This window comes from Carassius gibelio, chromosome B7 (genome assembly GCF_023724105.1).
Source record: "Carassius gibelio isolate Cgi1373 ecotype wild population from Czech Republic chromosome B7, carGib1.2-hapl.c, whole genome shotgun sequence".
Classification (NCBI taxonomy): Eukaryota; Metazoa; Chordata; class Actinopteri; order Cypriniformes; family Cyprinidae; genus Carassius; species Carassius gibelio.
In genome coordinates, this window is record NC_068402.1 from 14,874,506 (window position 1) to 14,900,744 (window position 26,239).

The window sequence follows — 26,239 nt, forward strand, 5'->3', positions numbered from 1 at the left end:
GCTCTAGGGAGATGTGCAAGCAATTACAGGACTCTTAGCAAATCTCACTGTGTTCAAGATGAGGATGATGATAAGGACTTTTTTATTAAGGCTTGTTGAACGAGTCCTGATGAGCAAAACGAGCTGATGGTATTCAAGAGGTCACAGCTTCCCAAGCGGACAGCCAATTCTCAAAGCCAAACAGTGTGTTAAATAGGGCTTCAAGAACAGATGTGCAAAAGTACTGTCTCATTCAGTGATCTGTGCTGAAACAGCCTGACTTATAGATTCATGTCTCAAACATTAAATATCTTGCACAAACTGAATGGACATAAAAGCAAAACCCAACTTTTGTAGCTCTGGCTGTGGCTATTGGCTGTTCTGGCATCCATGGCCAAAACAAAGTTCCTTTGGAATGAACACGTTATATCCTCAGCTCAGACCATGAAGGGAGAATGACTCACTCGCTAGACTTTGCACATCCTGCAGCTGTGCAATGCCATGTGAACCATTGCAACTGGACTCAAAATACAGTGCACCATGAATGATGTCCATATCCACCACTCATACAGATTTATGCAGCCATTAAAATGTTTGGGGTCAGTAAGATTTTTTTTTTTTTACATTACAATTCAGCAGGAATGATTTAAATTGATGAAATGACATTTTTTTTTAAATAAATGTTTTTTTTGCTTCATCATTTCATCATAGAATCCTAAAAAAAAATGCATCACCGTTTCCACAAAAATATAAATCAGCACAACCATTTTTAAATGTGACATTAAAAAAAGTTTCTTGAGCACTAAATCAGCACATTAAAATGATTTCCGAAAGATCATGTGACACTGAACACTGGAGTAATGGCTGCTGAAAATTCTGCATTGCCATCACAGGAATAAATGACATTAGAAATATGTTAAACTAAAAAAAAAAAAAAAAAGTTACTTCAAATTATAATAATATTTCACAACATCACTGTTTTTACTGATCAAATAAATGCAACCTTGGTGACCAGAGGAGACTTCTGTAAAAAACATTACAAACTTACAGAACCAACCCAAAATGGTAGTGTACCCACAACACATTACTGTTAGTTTTTGCCCTTAGTCTGTCTGAAGAACTAAATGGAAAATTGGAAACCAAGTTCCACAACTATAGTCAGTGGCACAAGCATTTCCATTGTCACAGGTGCTATCAGTGTGATAAGAGGTATAACAGTCACAGCAGTTACGGAAGCTTCAGCTCCACCTCTTTATCTGTAAACCACAGACACATACACAAAGTTCTAGCATGATATGTATTGATGTTATCGGTCTCTGCATATAAAATTCTGGGAATTCTGCTTAGGGAAACTAGGGTAAAGCTAGATCAAAAGTAGTGGAGCAGAGCACGAGACAGGTACAACTAGGCAATATTATGAGATACGCTGTAACTGAAAGAACAAGAAACCTGACAACCGAGTCTTACTGAAAAGTATGCTCAAGAGATGTTGCAACAGATCCACTAAGAACTTATGAGAAAAAGCACAACCATTTGGATATTTGGCAGATTTTATCTACGTGACTTACACTTAATTTAAGTTTACACGGTTTATAGTACCCTTGACCCTGGTATTGATAGCGGCATGCTGATTTATATTTTTAATTGACCTTTTTTAAAAACAAATTAATTAATCCAAATGGCATCTACAAACAAAAAGTCTTCGGGTCCTGTTGCTCACTCCTGCATATTATGTCAAGATAACAGTAGGCTACCATCTTTTTTTTAAGCTTTTAAGAGAGTCTCACAGTCCACAACACTATAATAGTGCGGTCCCCAGATGGCCCAGTCCTGGCACAGGTCTGGTTCAAGACTACATTAATCCCTGCAAAACAATCAATACTAAAAACAAGAAAGTGAAATAGCCCGGTTGGAGTCTTTGATGTATTTACAGTTACCTTTTCTCCTTTGGAATTACTTGCTATTTTATTTTGTCAAGGCAAATACTGCAGTCTTTTGAAAACAACATTTTAAGAGGAAATTCAGGACAAAAGAAGGCACTTAAGACAGACAGCTATTTGCCCAGCTAAAAAAAATTAAATAAAATCGTACTGAAAGCCAAACACCTGGTGAACCGGCAAGGTTATAAACCTTTTATGAATCTGCTCTTGTTAATCATCTTCACAGCCTCTTTGTGAGTAGAGAATTTTATCACAGTCAGTATCTGACATGTTTAATACACCTGCTTTGAAGAAGAAAAAAATACACCCTTGTAAATGTGGGAGCCTGTGTTCACAATCTGAATCAGTGATAAATGGCTCCCCTTCCTAAGGCATGCCTCCCCACCCCACTATGAGCCCTCCTTTGTGGTCACGTGACCAAGTGGACAGCAGCACGGAATGGAAGGAATGCGATCGTATGACTGTTTACCCGACCAGCGTCATGAGGAACAGACCCTGCTTCACACACTTGCTCACACATGCAGCATCTACGCATACATTAGCATGCCACTATACATAAACACACAAGCAATTTTCAGCAAACAAAATGAATTCAATTGAAGGTAATAAAAAAAAACATATTTGACATAATATAAACTTATTACTATATAATATGCCTCCTCATTTTACAGTTTATCTGGCAGTCTGAGAATGATGACCGATGACAGACCAAGGCTGCGTTTCCCGACAACACTGTCTCTTAGCCTGCTATGAAGATAAAGGTATGCCTTAACTAAAGGTGTACAATTTCTAGGCGTGTTACTATACCGTAGGAGGTTGCTTAAAGGGATACTCCACCCCAAAATGAAAATTTTGTCATTAATCACTAACCCCCAAGTCGTTCCAAACCCGTAAAAGCTTTGTTTGTCTTCAGAACACAATTTAACATTTTGGATGAAAACCGGGAGGCTTGTGACTGTCCCATAGACTGCTAAGTAAATGACATTGTCAAAGTCCAGAAAAGTATGAAAGACATTGTTAGAATGGGCCATCTGCCAGTAGTAGTGCAACCGTAACATTATGAAGCGACGAGAATACTTTTTGTACACGAAGAAAACAAAAATAAAGTTTTTTTTCAACAATTCCTCTCCTCTGTTTCTCTCCACCTCACTTTAACGCCATTTTGGAGATTATGAGCTGGACGCAGGCAGCGTACGCTCTTTTGTATCACTGGCCATGTGCCACTGATACAGAAGAGGGTACGCTGCCTGCGTTCAGCTCATAAGCTCTCTTGAACCACTGATGGCAGATGGACCATTCTGACAACATCTTTCATACTCTTCGGGACTTTAGCAGTGTAATTTACTTGGCAGCCTATTGTTTTCATCCAACATATCTTAAATTGTGTTACGAAGACGAACAAAGCTTTTACAGGTTAGGAATGACATGGTGGTAATTGATTAACGCTAAAATTTTAATTTTGGGGTTGAGTAACCCTTTAAGATATACCTTCTTACCTGCAGCGTTACCAGATGCTGTCCATGGCAGTGGTGCTGAATTGGTTGATATCAAAGGCTCGAGAATCGATTATTCATTTTATGCATAGACTGCTTCACTGCATTTATGTGAGAGTGTTGATTTTAAATAAAGACACAGAATGCAACAAGCTTGTGTGAAACATACATCACGTTGGGGAAGAAACCCAATAAAGAAAAATATATGCCCAGAGCACCTCCCACTGGTCACCACATAACATTCAAGGATAAAAAAAATATACAAGAAACACTGCTTAATAATTTAACAACATTTAACAGGAAAGAGAGTGAAAAAAAAACTAAATAAAAATAACACCTTGGACCTACAAATATCCCACAGAAAAACATTAAGAGTGCTTTCTAACAAGAAGCACTTGAGAAATAGTTAAAAAAAATGCATTTATCAGAACTCATAGGAACTCATAGTGAAAAGATATGGCAAACACTACAAATGTAAACATAACAGTAAATATAACAATGTAAATTGTCATGGAATACAACAAAAACAGAAACAAAAATTAAGTCCACTCACTGACTACACTGCCTTACTCACATATGCACACATGCAAACACACACACACACACACACACACACACTCACTCACGGGTATTTCTAACATTATAGGGACATCATTTTTAAAAACAGTACAGACAGTATATTTTATTCCTCTACATACCTTTAAATACTATAAACCTACCCCTAAACCTATACCCAGAACACAGACTTTATGCAGTTTTAATCATTCTGTATCTTGTTTCCTCATAGGGACCTAACAAAATTTTCCCATAAGGTTAAAATTGTATAATACCAGTACACACACACATAGCCTCTAAATCAGCATTTTACTTTCTGATTGAACTGTTACTGCAAAACTAGGATATAAAGGGTGTGTCAACTGTACCCACTTTACCAGCTTGTATATTTCACAAAATGCTGTTATCGTTTTAACATTCATGTTAGAAAATATGTCCATTTATAAGACAGCTTAAATATCACAAATATCATATTTGCATAGCATGTGTGTAAATGTAACTTTTAACCTATTATCAAAACACTGTACAGCTGAACAGCATGTGACAACAATAGGACACCTGTCTGGGTACAGTTGATACACTGCGTCTCAACCATACCAAACTGACATACTTGCATGTTCCTCTATTATGCAAAGTAGAGCTGAAGATCTTTGCCCGAACCCGACGGGACCCGTCGGGACCCGACGGGATCGGTCGGGTTCGGGCTTAATTTCTATCATCTTACGCGGGCTCGGGCCGGGCTCAGGCTCGCGCTCCGGTTTGCGAGGTAAACGAGCGGTCATGTGATGTGTTTCGATTAGCGCGAGAAAGATGCGAAAATGAATGCTGAGCAGGTGTAACGGAGGCTTGCCTCTGGTGATTACGTTTTGGTTGCACCAGCAACTAAAGCAAAGTCTGAGGTGTGGAAAATTTTTGACCATGATTATAATGAGAATAATGAGTGAATAACGACGCACCATCAATGAGCACAGGAACGCGCTGAAGACATCTACAGTGGATTCAATCATTTTCCTCCACAAAAACATTTAGACCTAGCCTAATCTCTGTGAGTAAAGGTTTTTCAAATGATAACTAAATATTCATTGAGTCTTAAATGCATAATGTTGACAGAGTGTTTACGCTAATGTTGGCATTATTCTTTTATTAAATAAAGCAAATCCGGTGGAGCCTTTATCTTAATTTCGTTATTGCCAAATACCCATATTAATTTAAAATGTATCTTCATTTTTTTTTTTAATGACTCGTTTTTATTGGTGCGTTGGTCTATTTATAGGTTAAATGAGCTTATGTCTAGAATGCTGAGATGTTACACAGGACTTATTTTATTTCTTTATTCCAACTTCCAAGTGTTCTAGTCTACGTAAGTTATGAGTAAATTATGTTAAAACATGAATAAATTGCTCATTGTTGGCAAAAGGCAAAAGAGCTGTGTGCGTGCGCACATTTGAATAATGTCGGGCTGTAAACGGGTTCGTGCTTTAAGAAAGCTGTCAATCAAAATGTACTTGTCGGGCTCGGGCCGAAACCTGTCGGGCCTAACTTTTAAGGCCCGATTACAGCTCTAATGCAAAGACCTTGCATAGCATAATATCATAAAATGGTTATTTTAGAGCACAGAGTAAAGCTTCCAATGATATACGTGAAATTTCATAAATGTCATAAAAGGATTATAAGCTATTCATTGTGGAAAGGACATAGTGAAATGAAAATCTTACCTTGTAAACAACTTTTGCCGATATCTTTGGAGTGGAAAGACACACACCTTTTAAAATTTTCAGGATCAAAGAGAATGCTAATATGCATGTTGGCTTGCCATCCGTACCTAACAATACGGAATCGTCCCGTAATTATGCGTGCAATATCAAATCAATACGGGATGCGATTTGTCCCGTTTTTTACAAAAGCCAAGAAGCTAAATAAACAAATAAGTATTTTGCACTGATTATAATGCCAAAAGCAATTATAATGAAATCAATTACATAAGAAGTTAGAGAAGCTAATCTTGCCGTCTTTGTTTCCATGGTGATGATGGAGTCTACAGAATGCGCCAAGTTAAAGCCTTTCACGCGACCGCAGCATGCGTTAACCCTGCGCGGTTTAAAACATCGAGGAGCTCATATCTGCCCTTTGAACACAAGGCTCTCCAGATGTAGAGCGGAATAGGAAAGTTATCAGTGAGTCTGTCCAGTAACTAATGGTAAAAGTGCAGTTTGCAGAGAAGCATGCTCTTGGGTGACTGGATAGTTCACCCAAAATGAAAATTGTCATTGTTTACAGTCCCACAAGTTGTTCCAAACCTGTAATAATTTCCTTCTTCTGTTAGACATAAAAGTAAATTATCAGTGTTAATTTGCGCAGCTAGTCAGTTAACAACGGCTCCGTGTAGTAACAGCTGCTCAATGTGAAATCACACACCTGATGGAATTTACTGCTGATTGCTGATATACCGATAGCCGGTATAATTTTTTTTATTAATATTTAAGAAATTTGAAATCATTTAACAAGGAAAAATAAATAAATAAAAAATATATACATATACTTTAAATGACAGTTTTTTTCAAAAATAAATATTTAAATATTTAAATAAAATTTAATTAAAGATAAATTAAACACTGTAACCAACAGGGCATTCAGTATTCTGGAAAGTTTGTGTGCATTGGGAATAATATTTTTCAAATAAAGCCCTCATTTTACATACAGCACACAGTGAAAATGACATGAATATGACAGTAGGCATAAAGCGTAGCATAATTTGAAATCATTAGTTTAAAGTTTAAAGCATTCAATTCACACAGACTGACCATCACGCAGAAAACACGTGATCATGCTGGATAAAAATGCACACTTCACAAGATCTGGATTTGACAAAGTTTGCAAGGTTTTGTGAAATCAAATGTTCATTAGTCATTGAAAAATCTATTTAAATTATATAAATGCATATTTTGCTTAATGTTGACAGAAAACGAGAAAGTATTATAATGTTTGCCTTTCTATTTCTAACAGGCCTAAAATAAAAGCAATCATTATAATACTTTCTGTATACATGAATTCCTTTGTTTAACCATTATATCACACTATTAGACAGACGTCTATCCATATTAGACAGAACTGTTGATGATCACGGTCGACCACTAGTATTTTTTCTCTATACTATGGAAGTTTCTGGGGACTAGAAACTGTTTAGTTACCTACATTCTTCAAAGTATCTTCTTCCGTGTCCAACAGAAGAACGAACTTGCAGATTTAGAATAACCAGAGTAAATTATAACAGAATTTTCATTTTTGGGTGAACCATGCTTTTAAACTTACAGACACATCTGTGCTTCTAAAGGCATAAACTAATTGTTTTTATTAAAATAGGGAAAGTTTGTTAGAGTCTGATAGACATAATTATTATATTTTTAGACATTATTAAACCAATGAATTAATATTTTATAATTAATTTCAGACCATATTTATTAAGTTATCATTTATATTCATCTTAAATATATACATAATAAATAAGCATGTCATATACAATTATTACAAGTAATTTAAGCAAAAACATTTTTTTTAAATTCTCATCCAGGTAACAGCTGCAGAACTGTTAAAAAAAGAAAAAAAGAAATACTATTAACAATTAATAATTTACATACATTAGCATTTTCTCACATTATGCTTTGTAATCTCATGCTATTTGCAAGATATAAAGCCAGGTTTAAGTTTCCGTAAGAATATCTCAGTTTCCGAGTACAGCTGTATTATCTGTTCTTTTCCTCGTGGCCGCAGCACTGCTGGCAGAGGAAAACCCACAAAGAAACTCGACGTGAAGGTAAGAGTCTAGGGGTACATTAAAACATGTATTTTCTTCCTCATCTTGTATGAATTATTTAAATTTGACTTGCTCACTTTCCCGGGAATGCTGTGCTAACTAGTATATAACTAGAACGGAGGAAAGACTTGTAAAGACGAAAAGCAGTAGGAGTATGTTAGGCTACTTAAAGTTTTTAGGTCAACTTTAAAATACATGAACAAATGCTTTCTGTTTCCCATTTAGTTACATGATTTTACTGCTTTACATGTGAAAATGGGCTAATATGGAGGCGTGAAAGCGCACTGATGGAAAGGGGGCGGAATGGGGAGCAATAATCGCTTTATCTAGATTACTATTTTTCATAATCGTTGGAGGCCAAAATCGAAACAGATTTTCGATTATTTTCACAGCCCTTTATATAGCCTGGATGCACTGCACTAGAGGTCGACCAGTGTATCGGTTTTGCCGATTAATTGACACTGACAGTTGATTGCTGGAACTATCGGCGATCTGCAAAGCCATGCAGATAGTTTTCCGAGTTACGTCCGTTGCTGGAGCGGCTGAAAAAGGTCCGTCAAATACAGTACATACAAATACAGGCTTCTATACAGTGTGAACGTGGCCTCTAGATGCATAACACATAATGACTTCACCCTAGGCTGTAAAACTGTGTATTGTGTATTTGTGTAGCTAAACGTTTGTCTTTCTATGCTTCAAATAAAGAGCTGTAATATAGATCGCACTCTCTCTTTCCGTTTGCTCTGTTCATTTAAACAACAAATTTTTATTAATTTAAAAAGTATGATGATGGATCAGTTTTTTTTAATAGTATAGCACTATTTTAGTTTTTGTTCAGTATCCAGTAGTTGCGTTGCTGTCAATGTAGTGTCAGCAAGCTATTGGATTTCATAAAAAATATCTTAATTTGTGTTCCGAAAATGAACAATTGAAACTAATGACTAATTTTTCATTTTTGGGTTAAATATCCCTTTAAGCACCAGCAGGCTAATTTTGACTTGCTATATAGTGATATAGTGGTGCTGACTTACAAAGAGGCACCACTTAGGCAGTGATCTCTTGCTACACATTCTCACTGAGGGCTAAGTCCCCATGAGGATGAAATCCTAGAACGGTTCCTGCTGTGGATGTTGATCACTATGCGGGAAACATTTCAGTCTACACTTAACAGTAAGCTGTTCAATAAAACCAAGGGAATTAGATCAAATATGATTACAAACAGTAGAAACCATTTATAAAAGTTAAACTTTGTTAAAAAATATTCTCCAGGCTCTTGGCTGAGAGGCCCTTGGCAGGGCTTGAATGTTCTTGGTAGTCTGTATGTTAGCAAACAAGTCAATTATCAACCAACAGAGGAGGGAATTCAGTGATGCATTGAAGTTTGACTAAATAGTGTGAACTTGAAAAAAAAAGAAAAGAAAAATAAATCACAAATCTGCTACGATGACAGAAGTTTAGAGGGATAGTTCACTCAAAAACGTAAAATCTGTCAATTTACTCACTCCGGAATCCTGAACAATGTTGGTATGTAAAAATTTGTAAACATTGCACAGAAGAAAAAGAAAGAACAAATGTCACACAGGTTTGAAAAGACATAAAGATGAGTAAATGTTGATCATTTTCATTTCTGGGTGAACTATCCCCTCAAGAAATACAAGCAGTCACTTTAATTATAATGTAAATGTGTAGTACTAATTATTCCAATTACTCATTAAACTTTTCTAGTCTCCTCTTGACCCATCCAGTTCCTCCCTTTCTCCATTTTTTCATCTCCCTTTGACCCAAAGGTTCTATCTCTGTTCGAGCCACATGCAGATAGATTTTGACAGCTGTTATCCAGGTCACAGTATCCCTGGAGTCCATGTGTACAAATGTTGAACTCAAATAGCCATTGCAACACAGAACACAGAGAACTGAGCGCCATCAGCTTCATTTGTTTGAACCATAGATCAGTTTGAGGATTCTTATTAGACGTATTGCAGATGTTAAAAAATATATAAACATGCATATTATTGTATGTCAGATATTAACACAACAACTGAATCAATTCTTACCGGTTGAAACATTATGTACATTACAGAGATCATTGAAGAGATCTGTCAACCTTTCCCAGGGTCAACAACCTGCAGCAGACCTTTGTAAATACTGACAGGAAGTAGGATAATGAATAACTTCCTTGTACGACCCACATTTCCTTCTCCTGAAAATGATTCACCTCACCACTGACCAGCAAACCTGGCAAATGCAAAATACACGGAGGCACGCAGCTTCACCCAACCTAACCTGAATCAATCCTTTCCCTCCAGAAACTTTTCACTCACTTGAGAAGCAATGCACCAAAGACAATGATCCAATCAATTCCCAATGGCAAAAATCCTACATTTTATTCTAGTTCTAGAACACATATGGCACTATAAGGGAAGAAAAGACCACACACAATTTCATGCCAAATTAAATTCGCATCTACAAAGTGTCTTAAGTCATTTCTTTTCAATGACAGTTGACGTGTTCAATGTATGAAATCAATGATTTTCTTTTCTCCAATTTATAAGTAGATCTTGAATATTTATTAGCCACTAATGAATATTTAATTATGTTGGCACATTTTAAAATCATCATCTAGCAGTAACTCAAAAGGATTGTGATAAATTATGGCAAAGATTTAAGAGCTATTGAAGTACACTTTCTCTATAAGAGTGCATGTTGAAGTGCTAATAGTTAAAACTCACCAGACAATTAATGGTTTACAAGTATGAGCCAGAATTTTAATATCGGCGCATCCCTAGAGGTTTTAACCAGAAAGAATCTAAAACCAGGAAACCTTCATACCTCCCGTCATCCATTTTAATCATTCACTTTGAACAGTATCTTCAGCTTAAGCATCACAGCCCAAAACCATGAGAGTATAAACGCCTCGACAGTGTATGCTACTATTACTGGAAGCATCTGCTTCAGTCTACAGTTTGTGCAATTATTGAAAATCCCTTCATCCCTCTCAGGGGCATTAAACAATATTAAGACTTGTTAAAGAAGAGGGAAAATGAGGTCATGAAGGGATGCTTAATGGAGGTAATGGCAGAAGTGCTGCAGCAGTACTAGAGAAAGATTACACAGCAGATCTAGTGATAAAGCTGGAAATATACACGATGGAGCACAAAAGAGTAACTCTTTCCTTTCTGCCGAACAGGCCGTGTTGTGCTGATTTGGTGATCAAAACATGGTGAGCCCCCCAGGACAGAGCGCACACTGCAGCTCTGAGTCACGGGGCTGGAGCAGCATGCCTTTGAGACCACGTGACAGACCCTGTAAAACATGCCCTCTGGCCTCTACGCTGCTTCTGTCTTTTTTTGGTGAATCTTTAAAAGCAGACAGCTGTACATGGCTTTCTAGGAGAAGGCTGGAATGTGAAACAACGCGACGGGAAGCTTTACATGAGAAAGCAAAACATAAGCTGGATTTTTTTAAGTGGAGAGGCGCAGCCTGTTAAGCACATCAACATGCCGTCTATTCGTCTCTTCAGTTCACAGATATAATGATGTGATCTATCCTGTGGAAAAGCAATGACCCTTGTTTATAAATCTGAATAGAAAGAGAGAAAAAAAAGAGACGGATCCCCCCAAATCATCCTCATGATTCTCCAGCATCAATTCCCAAAACAACACACAAAATTCCTCTTGCTCGTTGTGAACCTGGCACACAGCCCCAGGGAAGCAAAGCCTGAATTTATGGGTACAAATCTTAGTGGACATGGGGGAATAGTAGCAGTGAGGAAACAGGGACGTTATGTTCTTGGTTTTCAAATTCAACCTGAGAAATCAAAAACTTTAACTCACTCTGACAAGGAGATCTACTTACTCGACCACTCCTTCTACCATTTCCTATTATTGTCATTTCTTACAGCATCTCTTGTGGTGACACCTGTCAAAATACTGCACTACTCCACATCACCGCCTGTCCATAATAAAGCATCTATTATGATCAAAACATCTCAGATTTCTTTTGTTATCATAAACTGCAGGTGTTCAAGTCAGCATTTCATTTCCTTCCAACAATACCCCAACACGCCTGTATGTTTTAATTTAACCCTGAAGACTGTGTTTAGTAATACTTAAGACAATAGGACTAGATTTAGTTGGGGGTTTTTTTTATCTCAAATGTTTTCACCATTTTCAGTTCATTTTCTGGATTTCACAAATTGGATTTCCTATTCAAAGATAACTTTGTTCCTTGTGTACATCATAAAATAAGATTTTTGAGAAATGTCTCAGTGGGTTTTTTTTTGTCCATACAATGGAAGTCATCGGCAAACAAAACTGTTGTATAACAGGCTGCCTGGATTGCAATTCATTTTTGAGCATTCATGACTACACTAGATAGAGGGATGCTATTTAATATTAATATAATATACTTAACTATTAGTATAGTTTATTAATGACTAGTAAGACGATATTTCATAGCTAAATAATCTTAGCAATTATATAATATACTTGGGTAAAGAAAGGTATATAGACAATATTTGATATTTAATTGTTTCTGTCCAATTTATATCATCATCTAACACAAACCAAAAGGGATATATCATTGCAAAGATTTAACAGCAATCTTAAAAGGGACCTTTCACTTTGAAAGGCATTGGTTATTATTCTAACTAGAGTTTTTCCAAGGAAAGGCATCCTACCCTCTGTTATTAAGAGGAAATATTAGTATGGTGAAATTGGGTAAACTGGGACACTTTTTGCCATTATGGTCCAGTCATTCTAAATAACCCCTATAATCTTAAATACTGGGACATGCGAGCAAAACACAACCCTCAGTAGCCAACAGAGAGAACAGACAGTTACTTCATGAACCAGTCAAGCATAATCTACAGGACTAGCATGCAAATTTATAGAGCACAATGAATTTATCTTAATAGGGACAAATGTAGGACAATCGAAATGCTTGTTGTATGAAAACTGAATTCAAAATTATTGTTAAAAAGATTCTCAAAAAGCACAAGCTGTTTGTAGAATTTTTAAAGGAAAAAGAATGAACAAGTAAAATAACAGAGCCATTCTTCAGCTTTGGAGAGCGGTCTCGCACACACATTTTAATGCTATTGATCACAAGTAGGTCCCGCCCCTCTGTAAATAATCCATCCGCTACAGCACTGGCACTAAAATCGTTAAAGGAGCTCAAAGATGACACTGTGATTTGACCGATGTGGTTCCCGTTTATTTTTCCCAACGGACATCGGTGAGACGAGGGCATCGCTGGATGCCAGGAGGTGCCCATGTGTTTCAGTGCTCTCCTTTGTTATTTAAATAAGGTGTATAGTCTTTGGATAAATCGCCCTGACCACTCCCCACCCCTTTTTCCTCCAGCGCCTGTGACTAAATCCTGCCCGAGGCTCCTGCACTGAACAGCGCTCCACACTCCTGCTGGCTGCCTTTTATCTCTCCAATTTCATTACATGCCAACCAGTCCGAGAAATATATGCCATAATATTACACAAAAGTGTGTGTATTGTACACAGAAAATCCCAAAGCACTGTTTAAACTTATTTGATTTAAATGTCAGGAAAAGCCAGAAGTATCAAAATCATAACACGCTGGTGCCAGTAATTTTCCGGTCACCCAAGTCACCGTTTTAAAAAGGGTGCTAATTATGCCTTTCGGGGGTGGGGGGTATTTCAACCCATTCCCCTAGTGGTCGACGAAGGCATCACAATGTACGAGATATATATATATATATATATATATATATATATATATATATATATATATATATCCACACACACATATACACACACACACACACATACTCGCCTACTTATTTGTTACCGTTTTGGCACACTTGGGGAACGTGGTGGACCAAAAATTCAGAATTTATGGTTTGTTACGTTGTGTTACACAGAAAAAGTGGAAAGACACTAGGCTATGAAGCATAAAAAGCACACTGCTTTCTCTTCCACCTGACCTGTCCATCTCTGTCTTCTTTGTTTTGTGTGAAAACACCAAACAGAAAACCCTACTTTTCCCCAAGCTTGTTATCGTTATAACCTTTACATAGGCTACATGTATTTAATTACCCTAGGTTACACAATTCAGCGTAACAACCGTGTCACTATTTTTCAGCGTCATTCATTTCAAGATGAATATTCTGTTTTAATAGCTAAATGTTCGTTTAATTTTTTTTTTAAGTTTTACTTTCATGTATTCAACTCAAGGACAATCGGGGTAAATGTTAACAGGCTATTCACTTGCAACGTTTAAGTAATACGTAAAATTTAAACAGCTAACATGGACTTTTTAAGAACAATCCCCATCCTGGGGCTTCATATGTAAATAAGGCAGTCACACAAACCGCTTTTAAAGTCCAACATTTAATTTACCAAATGTTTGCAGTAAGTCATGACTATCAACCTGTAAATTCCCAGTCTAGAGCCCCCCTACAATATATCCGCCCCTTTGACCAAACACTGCCTTAATCATCCATTTTTTCAGTTTTATTTTTTTTTAAGTATCGTTTTATAAGTTTTTGATATTACATCTAAATTAACTTAAATATTGAACGCATAATATTGTTTACAAAAGCGAGTTCTGGATGTGACAAAAAGTTGAACCCACAAATAAATACAGTAGACTACTTCAGCGTAATTTGACTGCCTGTTTGCGTAAAGGGTATACAAAATGAAAATGTGAAAAGTAAAAGCTCCGAAACGCTGCAACAAGCAAGGTGCACGATTCCTCTCTCCAGACCCCTCTACTCGCATATCCTGACAGATACAAAGAAATACAAACATACTGGCTAACAGACACACACAACTTAAAAGACACTGCATTGGAAAACACTGGGGTTAGATTTAACTTGTATTACCTTGCACGGATAATCCACAGTAACCCAGAGAAAGTAGACAGAAGAACCAGATATTCTCCACCGCCATGTAGAGCGTTTGATTTCCAGCAGCGGGGTAAAGCAGTGTGTGCTTTATATGACCGCTACAGCTACATGCATATAATGGAATTCAGGGGGAAAAAATATTTTCAGGTTTAATTAGTTGCGCGTAATTTAACGTATTTCCCTGTCGCGCGCTCCCCCCACCTATAAACATAACGTGGTTGTTAGTCGGGGAAGAGTCGTCGTGTCTCTCGGCGCCTCATCGCCATGTTGTGTCCAAATGTTAAGGTGTGTGATAGTGTGTGTTAGCTCTCTTCACACACACACACAGACCAGTGAGTCCCGCTTTAGGTGTCCACTGGAGCTGCATGAAACGCTGCCAGTATCCTCACACACCCCCTTTCCGTGTACACGGCTCCACGCTAGTTTCCTGTAACCTGCAAACGCGCTGCGCCAAATACACGACACAACAATGTTGAATAAACAGACACTGACTAATTTAGAGCTTCGTATTTTGCCAGTAGCAATTTGATCTCTGATATATTGCTATAGCACGCGCTATCAGATGTGTTTTAGCCTATTAACAACATCATTCATTGCTACTTAAGTAGTTGCCTATTAATTGTATATGTCTAGACAATTAAATATGTATGCATAATAATATCAACAACATTCACTTGTTCATTGATATGCAAGTCATAAGACTAGTGTGCAACACACACATCAGTAGGCACACAGTTGGGGTTGCAGGACCCTCTGCCATGACCTTCAAAAATGGGCTGAGAGAGAATTGTTCTCTCTGAGGGGGCAAGAGATCACATGTGCATCCGTGTCATGTGCTCCTACAGGCTGAAGATCCCACTCCTCCTGGCCACTGACACGGCCATGTGCATGGGACCCTGAACACAAAGAGCTAACTAGGGTCACTTCAAACACAGGCTCACAGGGGACAGAGCAAGGTAAACAACTCATATTTTTTCCATGTACTAACTACCTTTCTGGGCCTTGGATGTGGCAGTTGTGTTGATGTCTATGAAGGGTCAGAGAGCTTTCAGATTTCATCAAAAATATCATGATTAGTTTTCGATAGTCTCATGGGTTTGGAATGACATGAGTCATTAATTTTTATATTTGTCATTTTCATTTTTGGGTGAACTGTCCTTTTTTAAAGGTTGGAAACTTAGATGCCAATTAAGAACCTTTATGTCTGAGTGTGTTGGGAACCTTAAAATTGTTCTTCCCTGGCATCGCTGCAAAAACCCACTTTTGGACCCTTCATTTTTATGAGTACAACAACCTTTCAATTGAACACTCAGTTCTTACATAATCATTTATTTCTAAGCTTGAAGAACACTTTAATAAATTCTCTAATAATCTAATCTCTTCCTTCTGAAGAAAGAGAATATTTATATATACTCATCACAAAACTACAAAACAAACTAAAAGATACCAGGTGTAAACTATTTTATCATATACACCAGATGGCATCATTTTGAGGTCCAGCCCTGTGTATTTACAGAGTAGATTAGAGAAAAGCCACGGGAGATGTGTTATGTAAGCATTTATTCATTATCCATGAAAATATGTTTTATGATACAGACTTTTAATATTTCATAGTTTATGTGTGCGGACTCTGTATTGGGCCAACCATGTTCAGAATGGGCAGAGATATTTTATCTCTCCCAAATGCAAACCGATGGGCTTCCTGGGGATAACCGTATCCAAACCTCAGAGGGACTGGAACAGATCAAACAACGGGGATGTCCCTCCTGCAGCTGCTGTCTCTCCAAACAACACTGCTCCTATAAGCAGAGCGCACTCACTCAGTAAATATCTCCTGCCTCTCTGTGCTCTCGTGACTCTAGATTGCTCTGCTTCCACCACATCAAAGGCAGTTTTGTCATGGCATAATGGAGTGATTGTGTGTTTGTGTGCCTGTGCATGTTGTTTTTAGGGTGGGCTGCTTTCACTTCAAAACAAGAATAAATAAAAAGAAAGATTATATGCACCTGTTACAGACTCAAAGGAACACCCCAAAACACAAGTATGCTATTTTGAGATCTCAAACATCTGCTCAAATGAGTTTGAATTTGGGGTGATAAACCTCCTAACATGACTGAAAGCTCCCTCAGAGTAAGGCCTCAGTTTCTCTACTGCTAACTGGATAAAAGTATGTACAGTAGCTGTTAAACTAATGAAGAATTATAATATATCTTAGGTCTTACTCTAAGAGATGTTATGCGAAAGAAAGTTATCAGTTGCCTCCGGAGAAGTCAGAGGAAGTGCCCTAAGGTTGATTTCAATCTGATACATCTTATTCATTGCAGGACAGAGTGAATGAATGAACTTTTCATCCTTGAAACCATACATGCCGATGATTTTAAAGCCAAGGCATTTTAGAAGTATTTTGTTCCCGTATGTATTAATCATTGAACCGTGTTTAGCTAAAGATCTGAAGGAGAAAATCAATGCAGTATTTTTTTTTTCAGAATGAAAGGTTGGCATATGAAATTAAAAAGCTGTAGAAAAGCTTAGAAAAAAAGTGACCTTTATGCTGTGCATAGGCACAAGTCAATTGTGAAAAGTCTTTTCCATTTGGAAAAATTTGCTGTTGACATTAATGGTTCTGGGTGCACCAAATGAGGATTCGGATTGCGCTTTTAGGTTAAAAAAAAAAAAGAAGAAGAAGAAAAGAAAAAAGAGCTTTGATTTTTCACTCAGATTTAAATTTTATTCAAAGGAAGGAGACAGACACCTCAATTTGAGATTTTCTGACCCATTGTGTACTTAGAGCAACCCAGCAGAGCCAGTCCCCAAATATGATGGTGTTGTAAATAACTGCCCTGCCCAGTTACTACTCTGCTCTTCTGCCATTGTAAGGGCACCAAATGTTGGCACAGTCCGCATGTCACCATGGTTACTGAGACTCAGGAGTGGCACATAGGCATATAGGACAAAAAGCTCAGTGGTACAATTGGTGGTCCAGTGCCACTTGGATACGCTGGCATGCAGCCCAGAGAGGGAGAAGAGAGGTATGTGGCCTACTGCTGTATAAGAATGGGGAGGCACCCAGACAGCAGCCTGAAATCTACGGAAATCTCTCCACAATACATTGAAGGTCTGGTTTTGCTTGGTTTATTTTCATGGACTCTTAAAAAAAAGTTACTATGGACTCTTGTTGTGGCTAAAAATATGATTGAATTATTTTTCTTGTTGGCTTGAATGATATCCTGCACTCTCCCTCCTTTTTCCCCCCGTGGGAACAAACGATTTCTTGTTATTTCTACTAACGTTTCCTCATTCAGAAGTTGAAACGTATTTGAAGTCTATGGGAAACACTTTTCAAGAAACAATGAATATTTCATCTTATATAAGAGTTAGTGTCAGTCCTCAGATCTGATTGGCTGAGCCACCTTCTAATATGCTAGGACTTTTCACTGTTTAAGTCACTCCATGCGTCTGCATTTGTATTAACTGATTAGCATTAGGTTTGTTACGCTACTAGATGGTGGAGCAACTATAAACTCTCAGCAAACTTCCAAGGGGAATCAGGATTTATTTTATTAATATATTAAAGTAATGTAACTCTAAATTAAAATGCTTAAAGTCAAGATCTAAACTAAAATCATATTTTTTCCCCCATATTTTTTCTGGAACCATATTAATATCATTGCACCTGCTGCACCCATGGTACGACAGGAATGTTCCTTGATTATTACGCCAGAGTGAGAGTATAGTTCCTAGCTACAGTCTTGTTCAAAATAATAGCAGTACAATGTGACTAACCAGAATAATCAAGGTTTTTAGTATATTTTTTATTGCTACGTGGCAAACAAGTTACCAGTAGGTTCAGTAGATTGTCAGAAAACAAACAAGACCCAGCATTCATGATATGCACGCTCTTAAGGCTGTGCAATTGGGCAATTAGTTGAAAGGGGTGTGTTCAAAAAAATAGCAGTGTCTACCTTTGACTGTACAAACTCAAAACTATTTTGTACAAACATTTTTTTTTCTGGGATTTAGCAATCATGTGAATCACTAAACTAATATTTAGTTGTATGACCACAGTTTTTTAAAACTGCTTGACATCTGTGTGGCATGGAGTCAACCAACTTGTGGCACCTCTCAGCTGTTATTCCACTCCATGATTCTTTAACAACATTCCACAATTCATTCACATTTCTTGGTTTTGCTTCAGAAACAGCATTTTTGATATCACCCCACAAGTTCTCAATTGGATTAAGGTCTGGAGATTGGGCTGGCCACTCCATAACATTAATTTTGTTGGTTTGAAACCAAGACTTTGCCCGTTTACTAGTGTGTTTTGGGTCATTGTCTTGTTGAAACAACCATTTCAAGGGCATGTCCTCTTCAGCATAGGGCAACATGACCTCTTCAAGTATTTTAACATATGCAAACTGATCCATGATCCCTGGTATGCGATAAATAGGCCCAACACCATAGTAGGAGAAACATGCCCATATCATGATGCTTGCACCTCCATGCTTCACTGTGTACTGTGGCTTGAATTCAGAGTTTGGGGGTCGTCTCACAAACTGCCTGTGGCCCTTGGACCCAAAAAGAACAATTTTACTCTCATCAGTCCACAAAATGTTCCTCCATTTCTCTTTAGGCCAGTTGATGTGTTCTTTGGCAAATTGTAACCTCTTCTGCACATGCCTTTTTTTTAACAGAGGGACTTTGCGGGGGATTCTTGAAAATCGATTAGCTTCACACAGACGTCTTCTAACTGTCACAGTACTTACAGGTAACTCCAGACTGTCTTTGATCATCCTGGAGGTGATCATTGGCTGAGCCTTTGCCATTCTGGTTATTCTTCTATCCATTTTGATGGTTGTCTTCCGTTTTCTTCCACGTCTCTCTGGTTTTGCTCTCCATTTTAAGGCATTGGAGATCATTTTAGCTGAACAGCCTATCATTTTTTGCACCTCTTTATAGGTTTTCCCCTCTCTAATCAACTTTTTAATCAAAGTACGCTGTTCTTCTGAACAATGTCTTGAACGACCCATTTTCCTCAGCTTTCAAATGCATGTTCAACAAGTGTTGGCTTCATCCTTAAATAGGGGCCACCTGATTCACACCTGTTTCTTCACAAAATTGATGACCTCAGTGATTGAATGCCACACTGCTATTTTTTTGAACACACCCCTTTCAACTAATTCAACTAATTGCCCAATTGCACAGCCTTAAGAGCGTGCATATCATGAATGCTGGGTCTCATTTGTTTTCTGACAATCTACTGAACCTACTGGTAACTTGTTTGCCACGTAGCAATAAAAAAATATACGAAAAACCTTGATTATTCTGGTTAGTCACATTGTACTGCTATTATTTTGAACAATACTGTATATCGGCCTAGAAAATCACAACTTTTCATTTTCCATTGGTCTAAGTACACAATGTAACTACAGAAGAGTCAAGTTTTAAATAGGAAAAGTATGGAATCTTTTTTTGTCATTTTTGAGCAAGATGCTAATGGTCTAATCAGATTCAATGATTTATGCTTAGCTACGACTAAAGTGCTACCACCAGACCTGAGATTGGCTGAACGGATTCGAAAACTGTAAGATAAGCCTATTTTCAGAAATAGTGCTGTGTTCCTTTAAGACCTCATAACTGAACGTCCAAAAAAGTTTTTGGTTTTCGGTAAAAAATTGCATCACATAAACATGCCCCAATTTTTTGCAATGGACTCAACTTCACAATAGACCAGGAAAAAAACACAATACTGTTGACAATAAACAATGGACCCACAAAATTTTGTGTCAGGTCTGAAAATCACCAGGATAGTTAAGTTAATATTTGGAACAAAATAACTTTTTTGCTTGTATGATACTGCTTTGCTAGTTCCTTGGCAACTCAGGATCCTCAAATTAAAAGCATGGAGGACCTATTTTAAAATATCTATGGATTTAATATCTAAAATGGTTTGTCGTTCATTTATTTATGAAATCATGTGAGTTAACCTATTAGAGTGAGAGATCCTCTTCTGTTCAGTACACATTCTGATCACACTGGCATTAAGATACAGAAGACCAACTCTTAATGTTGCATTTAAGAAGAAACGTGAGAAGTGTAGACCGTAAGGAGAAAATAGGGTGGGAGTGGCTGATAGCAGTGGGACAGCAGCAGTTCTGTCTCCTCCTCATGGCAAACCATTCATTAGACACACAAAACCGGCTGTTTCCAGCCCTTCCCATTATCAATATACACAGCTCAGCGGAGATCCACCCTCAAGTTGATGCTACCTCCACGATGGCTTGTCCATCAATAGACCCACTACAGTTGCATAAATCTACATGGACTAAAACGCATCTGTTTTAAGATATGTTTGCATAAAAAAGCATCACATTCAAGAAAGACCAAAGATGCCATTGATTTAACCAACAATGCGGCCCTATTGTCCCTGTATAGTGAGGAAGAGGAGTGCAGTGGTCAGAATGAGGTAGCTCTTAACATAATGAGCATAAAAGTGGATTTTAAATGCTCGTAATTGGCTGCATGCTAGAAACAGAAGGGATCCGTCCAATGCGGCTGACCACAGTACCATCACAAATGTCCCATAAATGGAAGCGTTGTTAGCCAGCGGGAGGGAAACCCTTTTCCCAGAGTACACATATCTACATTTGGACTCTCGGCTGAATGGCATTAACATACTGCTCCTAACAAGAACTGTGAAGAGCATAGTCAGACTTAACCTGATGAATATTCATCAGCTGGTACATGGAGAGGGTTTGGGGGGGGGGGTACTAAAGCAAAGAGAAGGATAGCAGAATGGGAGAATGGAAGGACAGAGACAGGAAAACAAATGGTGAGGAGGGAAGGGATGAAATGGAGATAAAGAAGGGTTGTAATATAGACAACAGTGAATGCAAAATTTTGACACAAAAATAGTGTATGAGAAGAGATATATAATTATAAGATGAGTACAGGGGAGTTAGAAAGAAAAGAACAGGTTTAACGGATAGGCTACTAACAGAAGAAACATGGATAGAATAGAAGAAAAAATTCCTGTAAAATTTTCATGCTGGTTACAGTGTAAACATTTTTCATCTTTAACATGAAAATAGGCAGATGAACAGGTACACTACTGTTCAAAAGTCTGCAGTTAGTAAAAAGTAAATAAATGCATTAGATCTCTCTGTTCATCAAATAATCCAGAAATATGTTTTTTTCCCACAAAAATATAGGGCAATACTGTTGCTCCAAACATCCATCATAATAACATTTTATTAATTAGTATATTAGAATAATTTCTGAATGATCATGTGTGTGTATGTGTATATATATATATATATATATATTTTTTTTTTTTTACAGTGCTGTACATTTATCATGGCAGTGAGGCCTTTTCAGATTTCAGTCCCACTGGAGAAGAGAGAATGACAGAGCCCACTGTCATCACCTGCAGTTTAGTGACTGTAAAATAAAGAGGGCGAGGAGAGAACTCTGCATGCAAGTGCTTGACAATCAGCACATAACATTTGAATTCCTGACTCCTTGTGTGTAACTCACTAGGTTGAAATCCGCCAATTTCAACAGCTTCCCGCTCACTAGACCTTGGGAAGTGACTGGCATCTCCCTCTTGTCTCGCTTTTCTCAAACTAGCCTTTTGTCCTGCAGAAGACATGAAAACTGTCATCCATGCTTTAAACGTATGATAACCGGTGTCATCACGGAGCATCATTCACATTTGAAAAGTACATATTACACTGAATGACAAATGTCATGTGAATGTAATATGGGGTTATAAATAAACTCTGCCTATGAGAGGTCAACATATACTCACCAGCTGCTTTATTAGGTACACCTTGCTACTTTTGACCCACTTTTGCTTTCAGAACTGACAGAATTCTGCATGTCATTAATTCAACAAGGTGCTGGGAACATTCCTCACAGATTTTGGTCAATACTGACTTCACATACTTGCATCACATACTTGCTGCAGATTCGTCAGCTACACACGCATTATGTTAATCTGCCGTTCCACAACATCCCAGAGGTGCTCTATTGAGATCTGGTGACTGTGGAGGCCATTTGAGTATAGTGAAAGCTTTGCCATGGTCAAGAAAACAGTTTGAGATGATTTGAGCTTTGTGACATGTTATGTTGGAAGTAGCCATCATAAGATGGACACTATGGGCTACAATGTTCATTCAGAGATGCTCTTCTGAATACCTCAGTTTTAACGAGTGGCTATTTTAGTTATTTGTTGCCTTTCTCTCAGCTCGAACCAGTCTCGTCATTCTCTGACCTCTGGCATCAACATGGCATTTTTGCCCACAGAACTGCCACCCCCTTATTTTTATCTATTTCGAACCATTCTCTTTAAACCCTAGAGAGGGTTGTGTGTGAAAATCCCGGTAGATCAGCAGTTTCTGAAATACTTGGATGAGCCTATCTGGCACCAACAAGCATGCCACATTCCAAGTCACCTTTCTTGCCCTTTCTGATGCTCTGTTTGCACTTCCATTTGTCTTGACCATTTGTTGCATGCCTAAATGCAGTTGTTGCCATGTGATTGGCCAATTAGATATTTGCCTTAATAAACAATTTAACAGGTGTACCTAATAAAGTGAGTGTATGCAGTGGTTAACAGATGCAGAGCCCCCTACAGACAATACTTACAAAATGCCCCTTATGCCTCTAAAGAATAGATGAACTTCTTCATATTACCTCCAAGATGTAGATTTGACTTTAGAAGACAAGACACCACATAGATGAGTGTCTAGCATAATAATAATGTAGTATGATTTATTATTTAATTATAAGCATATATATATAGCATATTGTGATCACTATTACAGCCATCGCAAACCAATCTGACAAATTCAAATGTAAAAACTGTTAACAGTTATGTACTTAAATACTATTTTAGGATTAGAGAACAGGAAAAAAATATTTAGCTGTTTCACTAACAAATGAATTTGCCTTTGAAAAAAGAAGATTTTTGTAGGCTTATGTCATTAGCACCTATCACAATAATAGCACAGAACTATCACAACAGACAGATAATTTATAACTTGTAAAAAAGTGTTTTTAATAATGTCAAAATAATTATGTTGTGACATTTAATGGTAAAATGCTGCAAAATTGGTCAGACATTGTAACAGTTATTCTTCTAACTTTATTAGGTATTTGGTCTTGAACTTTTCAAGTGACCTAGCATACATTTTACCTTTCAGTCTAAGAGTAACCCTCCTCACAAATGAAGCTGACTCCCTCCTTTCATTCACCAACCAGAAACAAAGGTGTACTGCAAAACAACCAATTCTAAAAAGCATGAATCTTTCACATCAACACAGAAGAAATAACAATTACATGTTTCACATTTCTGCTTTTAAATCCTCCAAAAATGCAATTATAAATGCTGCTGATTGAGCTCAACTCATAATGAACTTGAAACATACTTTCACCATAACATGCATTCTGTGGTATTCATATCAAAACGTTTTGAATAAAATGCAGACCTAAAATACTTTGACAAAGAAATGGTTGTGGTAAAGTGAAATCATATCACTCTCTTTGGCAATAAAAGTATGTTTAATTTTTCTTTTTTTGTAAGTGCTTGGGCAGTACAGCAAAAACATTTTTAAATGCTAAAAGGGGCTATAATCAACTGGGTACAGTACATACATAAGCAAAACATATTCTCTCAGGGATCCACCAAGAAGCACAAGACCAAGACAGAGTTCAAAACAATAATATAAAGATGGAAAAGATATAAATAACTCTGTTATAACTAAAAGCCATATTTCAAAAGTCTTCTTTCTTTTACAAGACAGAAGAGAACATGAAGCAGGTTAGATATCAACAGTTTCACAATGCTGGATACTCGCACACTGTCATCTTGGCATAAAAAACCCTGAGTAACCTATGAGATCAAGTCACAAAATAAATTAATTCAGTCAACTTTGGGATGTGATGTATCTTGAAGATGTAATCATCTGCAGTTCACTCAGAATTCAGTGACCATTGGCAGTGGACTTTTGCCCTATCGTCTTCGAATACTTACGGTCTAAATCGAGCAATTCCAGCATTATGGATATAATGTATACTGAAATACATTTACATGTAAATAAGAACCCCAAAAAAAAGAGACTACATCGACTGAGCATACTTATGTAGAGAAGTGCAGATTAATTTATTTTTTTAAATTACGACCTTCAAGGGAAAGTCAAATGAAGATGGAAATGTTAGATATTTATATTGCAAAGAGGCCAGATATGATTAAACAGAATTATTTGATGCCTGCAAGACATCACTGATCCATTAGTTGGAGTGGCTAGCTAGCTAGCACATTCCATAAATAAATAAGTGCATAAACATGCAGTTTTGTTCAAAAAGTACATAAACAGATATACTGCATTAAAAAATGGTTATGACATAGAACACTTAAAAAATGAGAAGAGAAACTATTTGTTAAATACAAACAATCTTGACAAAGGTTTGATGTGCACAGGCAGTCAGAATACAACCCCATTGATTTTATTCAGGCTTAAAACTTTTGAATGTGAATACAATGCTTGCAAAATCATCTCAATCCCACAAGTTATTTTTCTTTTGGCTATGCAATGACATATCTCAAATCATTATGTCTGTACATGTCTGAATAAGTAATTAAAAAATAGCTTTGCATTTATTTATGTATATATCTACATTCTGAAGCCTGGAACTGCCCAATTTATCTACAGTGTTTTAGTATAGCAACTGAATTTTAAAGTAAGCTAATTTTGTAGGATAAAAAACTAGTTTACCAATGTACTGCATCATCATGTTTTGTTTTGTTGGATGGTGCGCTCATCAGAGAATGTATGCCGCACTACAGGCTGATTCTAGCTGAGCTGATGGGGTTTGACAGTGGCAGGAGTGAGTGATCCAAACTACTGTTGTTTGCACTCTGCAGGCTGAGGATCCCCGGTCTGAAAAAACACATAAAAGATAGGGATGGGGAAAGGGAAAGGGAGAGAGAACTTTTTTTTATTCAATAAGATGATACAGTATCTGCAACTGCAGGAGGAGTGCAGTAGAAAGAGAGGTGGATGTATCTTCATCACAGAAGAGTGGCTCACGAAAGCACATTTACACTGACGTATCCTAGGCCTCTGTAGCACCAACAATGTGAATGCAGTCATTAATTAAGATAAAAGCATCAGGGAATCTAAAGTGAATCACCACTCTTTTGTACTGCAGATACATCATTATAACTAAATGCAAGAAAGCGTCTTTCACCACAGCCTGATCCACCGAGAGAAAATGTGTTGTCTGAACCAGTTGCTCTGCATGAAGGGGTCGTATCATGACAAACCAATTCTCATTCTCAACTGATCTTTCAAAGAAAAACTCAACACTTTATGCAAAAATAATTTATAGAAGTTACAGTCTGTAAACCCCAAATATTAACATATCCAATTCATGTTTATTTGTATAGCCCTTTTCACGATACACACTGTTGCAAAGCAGCTTAATATGACTATACATGGTACTGATTTGCTATTCAGAAACATGACCCATCCAGTCACTATGAACTGAGTGAAAGGGTCAAGAAAAAATAATTTAAG

The 26,239-nt window shown here is 37.3% G+C and overlaps 2 protein-coding genes and 2 long non-coding RNA genes across 7 annotated transcripts in view; 2 read left to right on the forward strand and 2 right to left on the reverse strand.

The window, feature by feature from the left end:
- LOC127962313 (immunoglobulin superfamily DCC subclass member 4) overlaps positions 1-15,095 on the reverse strand; it is a 65,998-nt gene extending 50,903 nt beyond the window's left edge. The window contains exons 1-2 of one of the 2 annotated variants that reach the window (XM_052561851.1): positions 14,862-15,095; positions 14,637-14,764 (exon numbers count right to left, since the gene is read on the reverse strand). In XM_052561851.1, coding sequence (XP_052417811.1) covers positions 14,637-14,703 — 67 coding nt within the window. In that variant the 5' untranslated portion in view covers positions 14,704-14,764; positions 14,862-15,095. Of the gene's footprint in view, positions 1-14,636 lie in introns of both variants that reach the window. The other variant, XM_052561852.1, reaches the window with a different exon arrangement.
- LOC127962315 (uncharacterized) lies at positions 1,684-11,842 on the forward strand. The gene is made up of 3 exons (XR_008154564.1): positions 1,684-2,521; positions 2,591-2,680; positions 10,966-11,842. It is a non-coding gene; the product is annotated as an uncharacterized LOC127962315 (long non-coding RNA).
- A 208-nt stretch (positions 15,096-15,303) lies between the features above and the next one.
- LOC127961480 (uncharacterized) lies at positions 15,304-16,661 on the forward strand. The gene is made up of 2 exons (XR_008154453.1): positions 15,304-15,616; positions 16,275-16,661. It is a non-coding gene; the product is annotated as an uncharacterized LOC127961480 (long non-coding RNA).
- A 7,541-nt stretch (positions 16,662-24,202) lies between these two features.
- LOC127962136 (nucleosome assembly protein 1-like 4) overlaps positions 24,203-26,239 on the reverse strand; it is a 30,634-nt gene continuing 28,597 nt past the window's right edge. For all 3 annotated transcript variants that reach the window (XM_052561611.1, XM_052561613.1, XM_052561612.1), the window contains one exon: positions 24,203-25,600. In XM_052561611.1, coding sequence (XP_052417571.1) covers positions 25,562-25,600 — 39 coding nt within the window. In that variant the 3' untranslated portion in view covers positions 24,203-25,561. The remainder of the gene's footprint in view (positions 25,601-26,239) is intronic.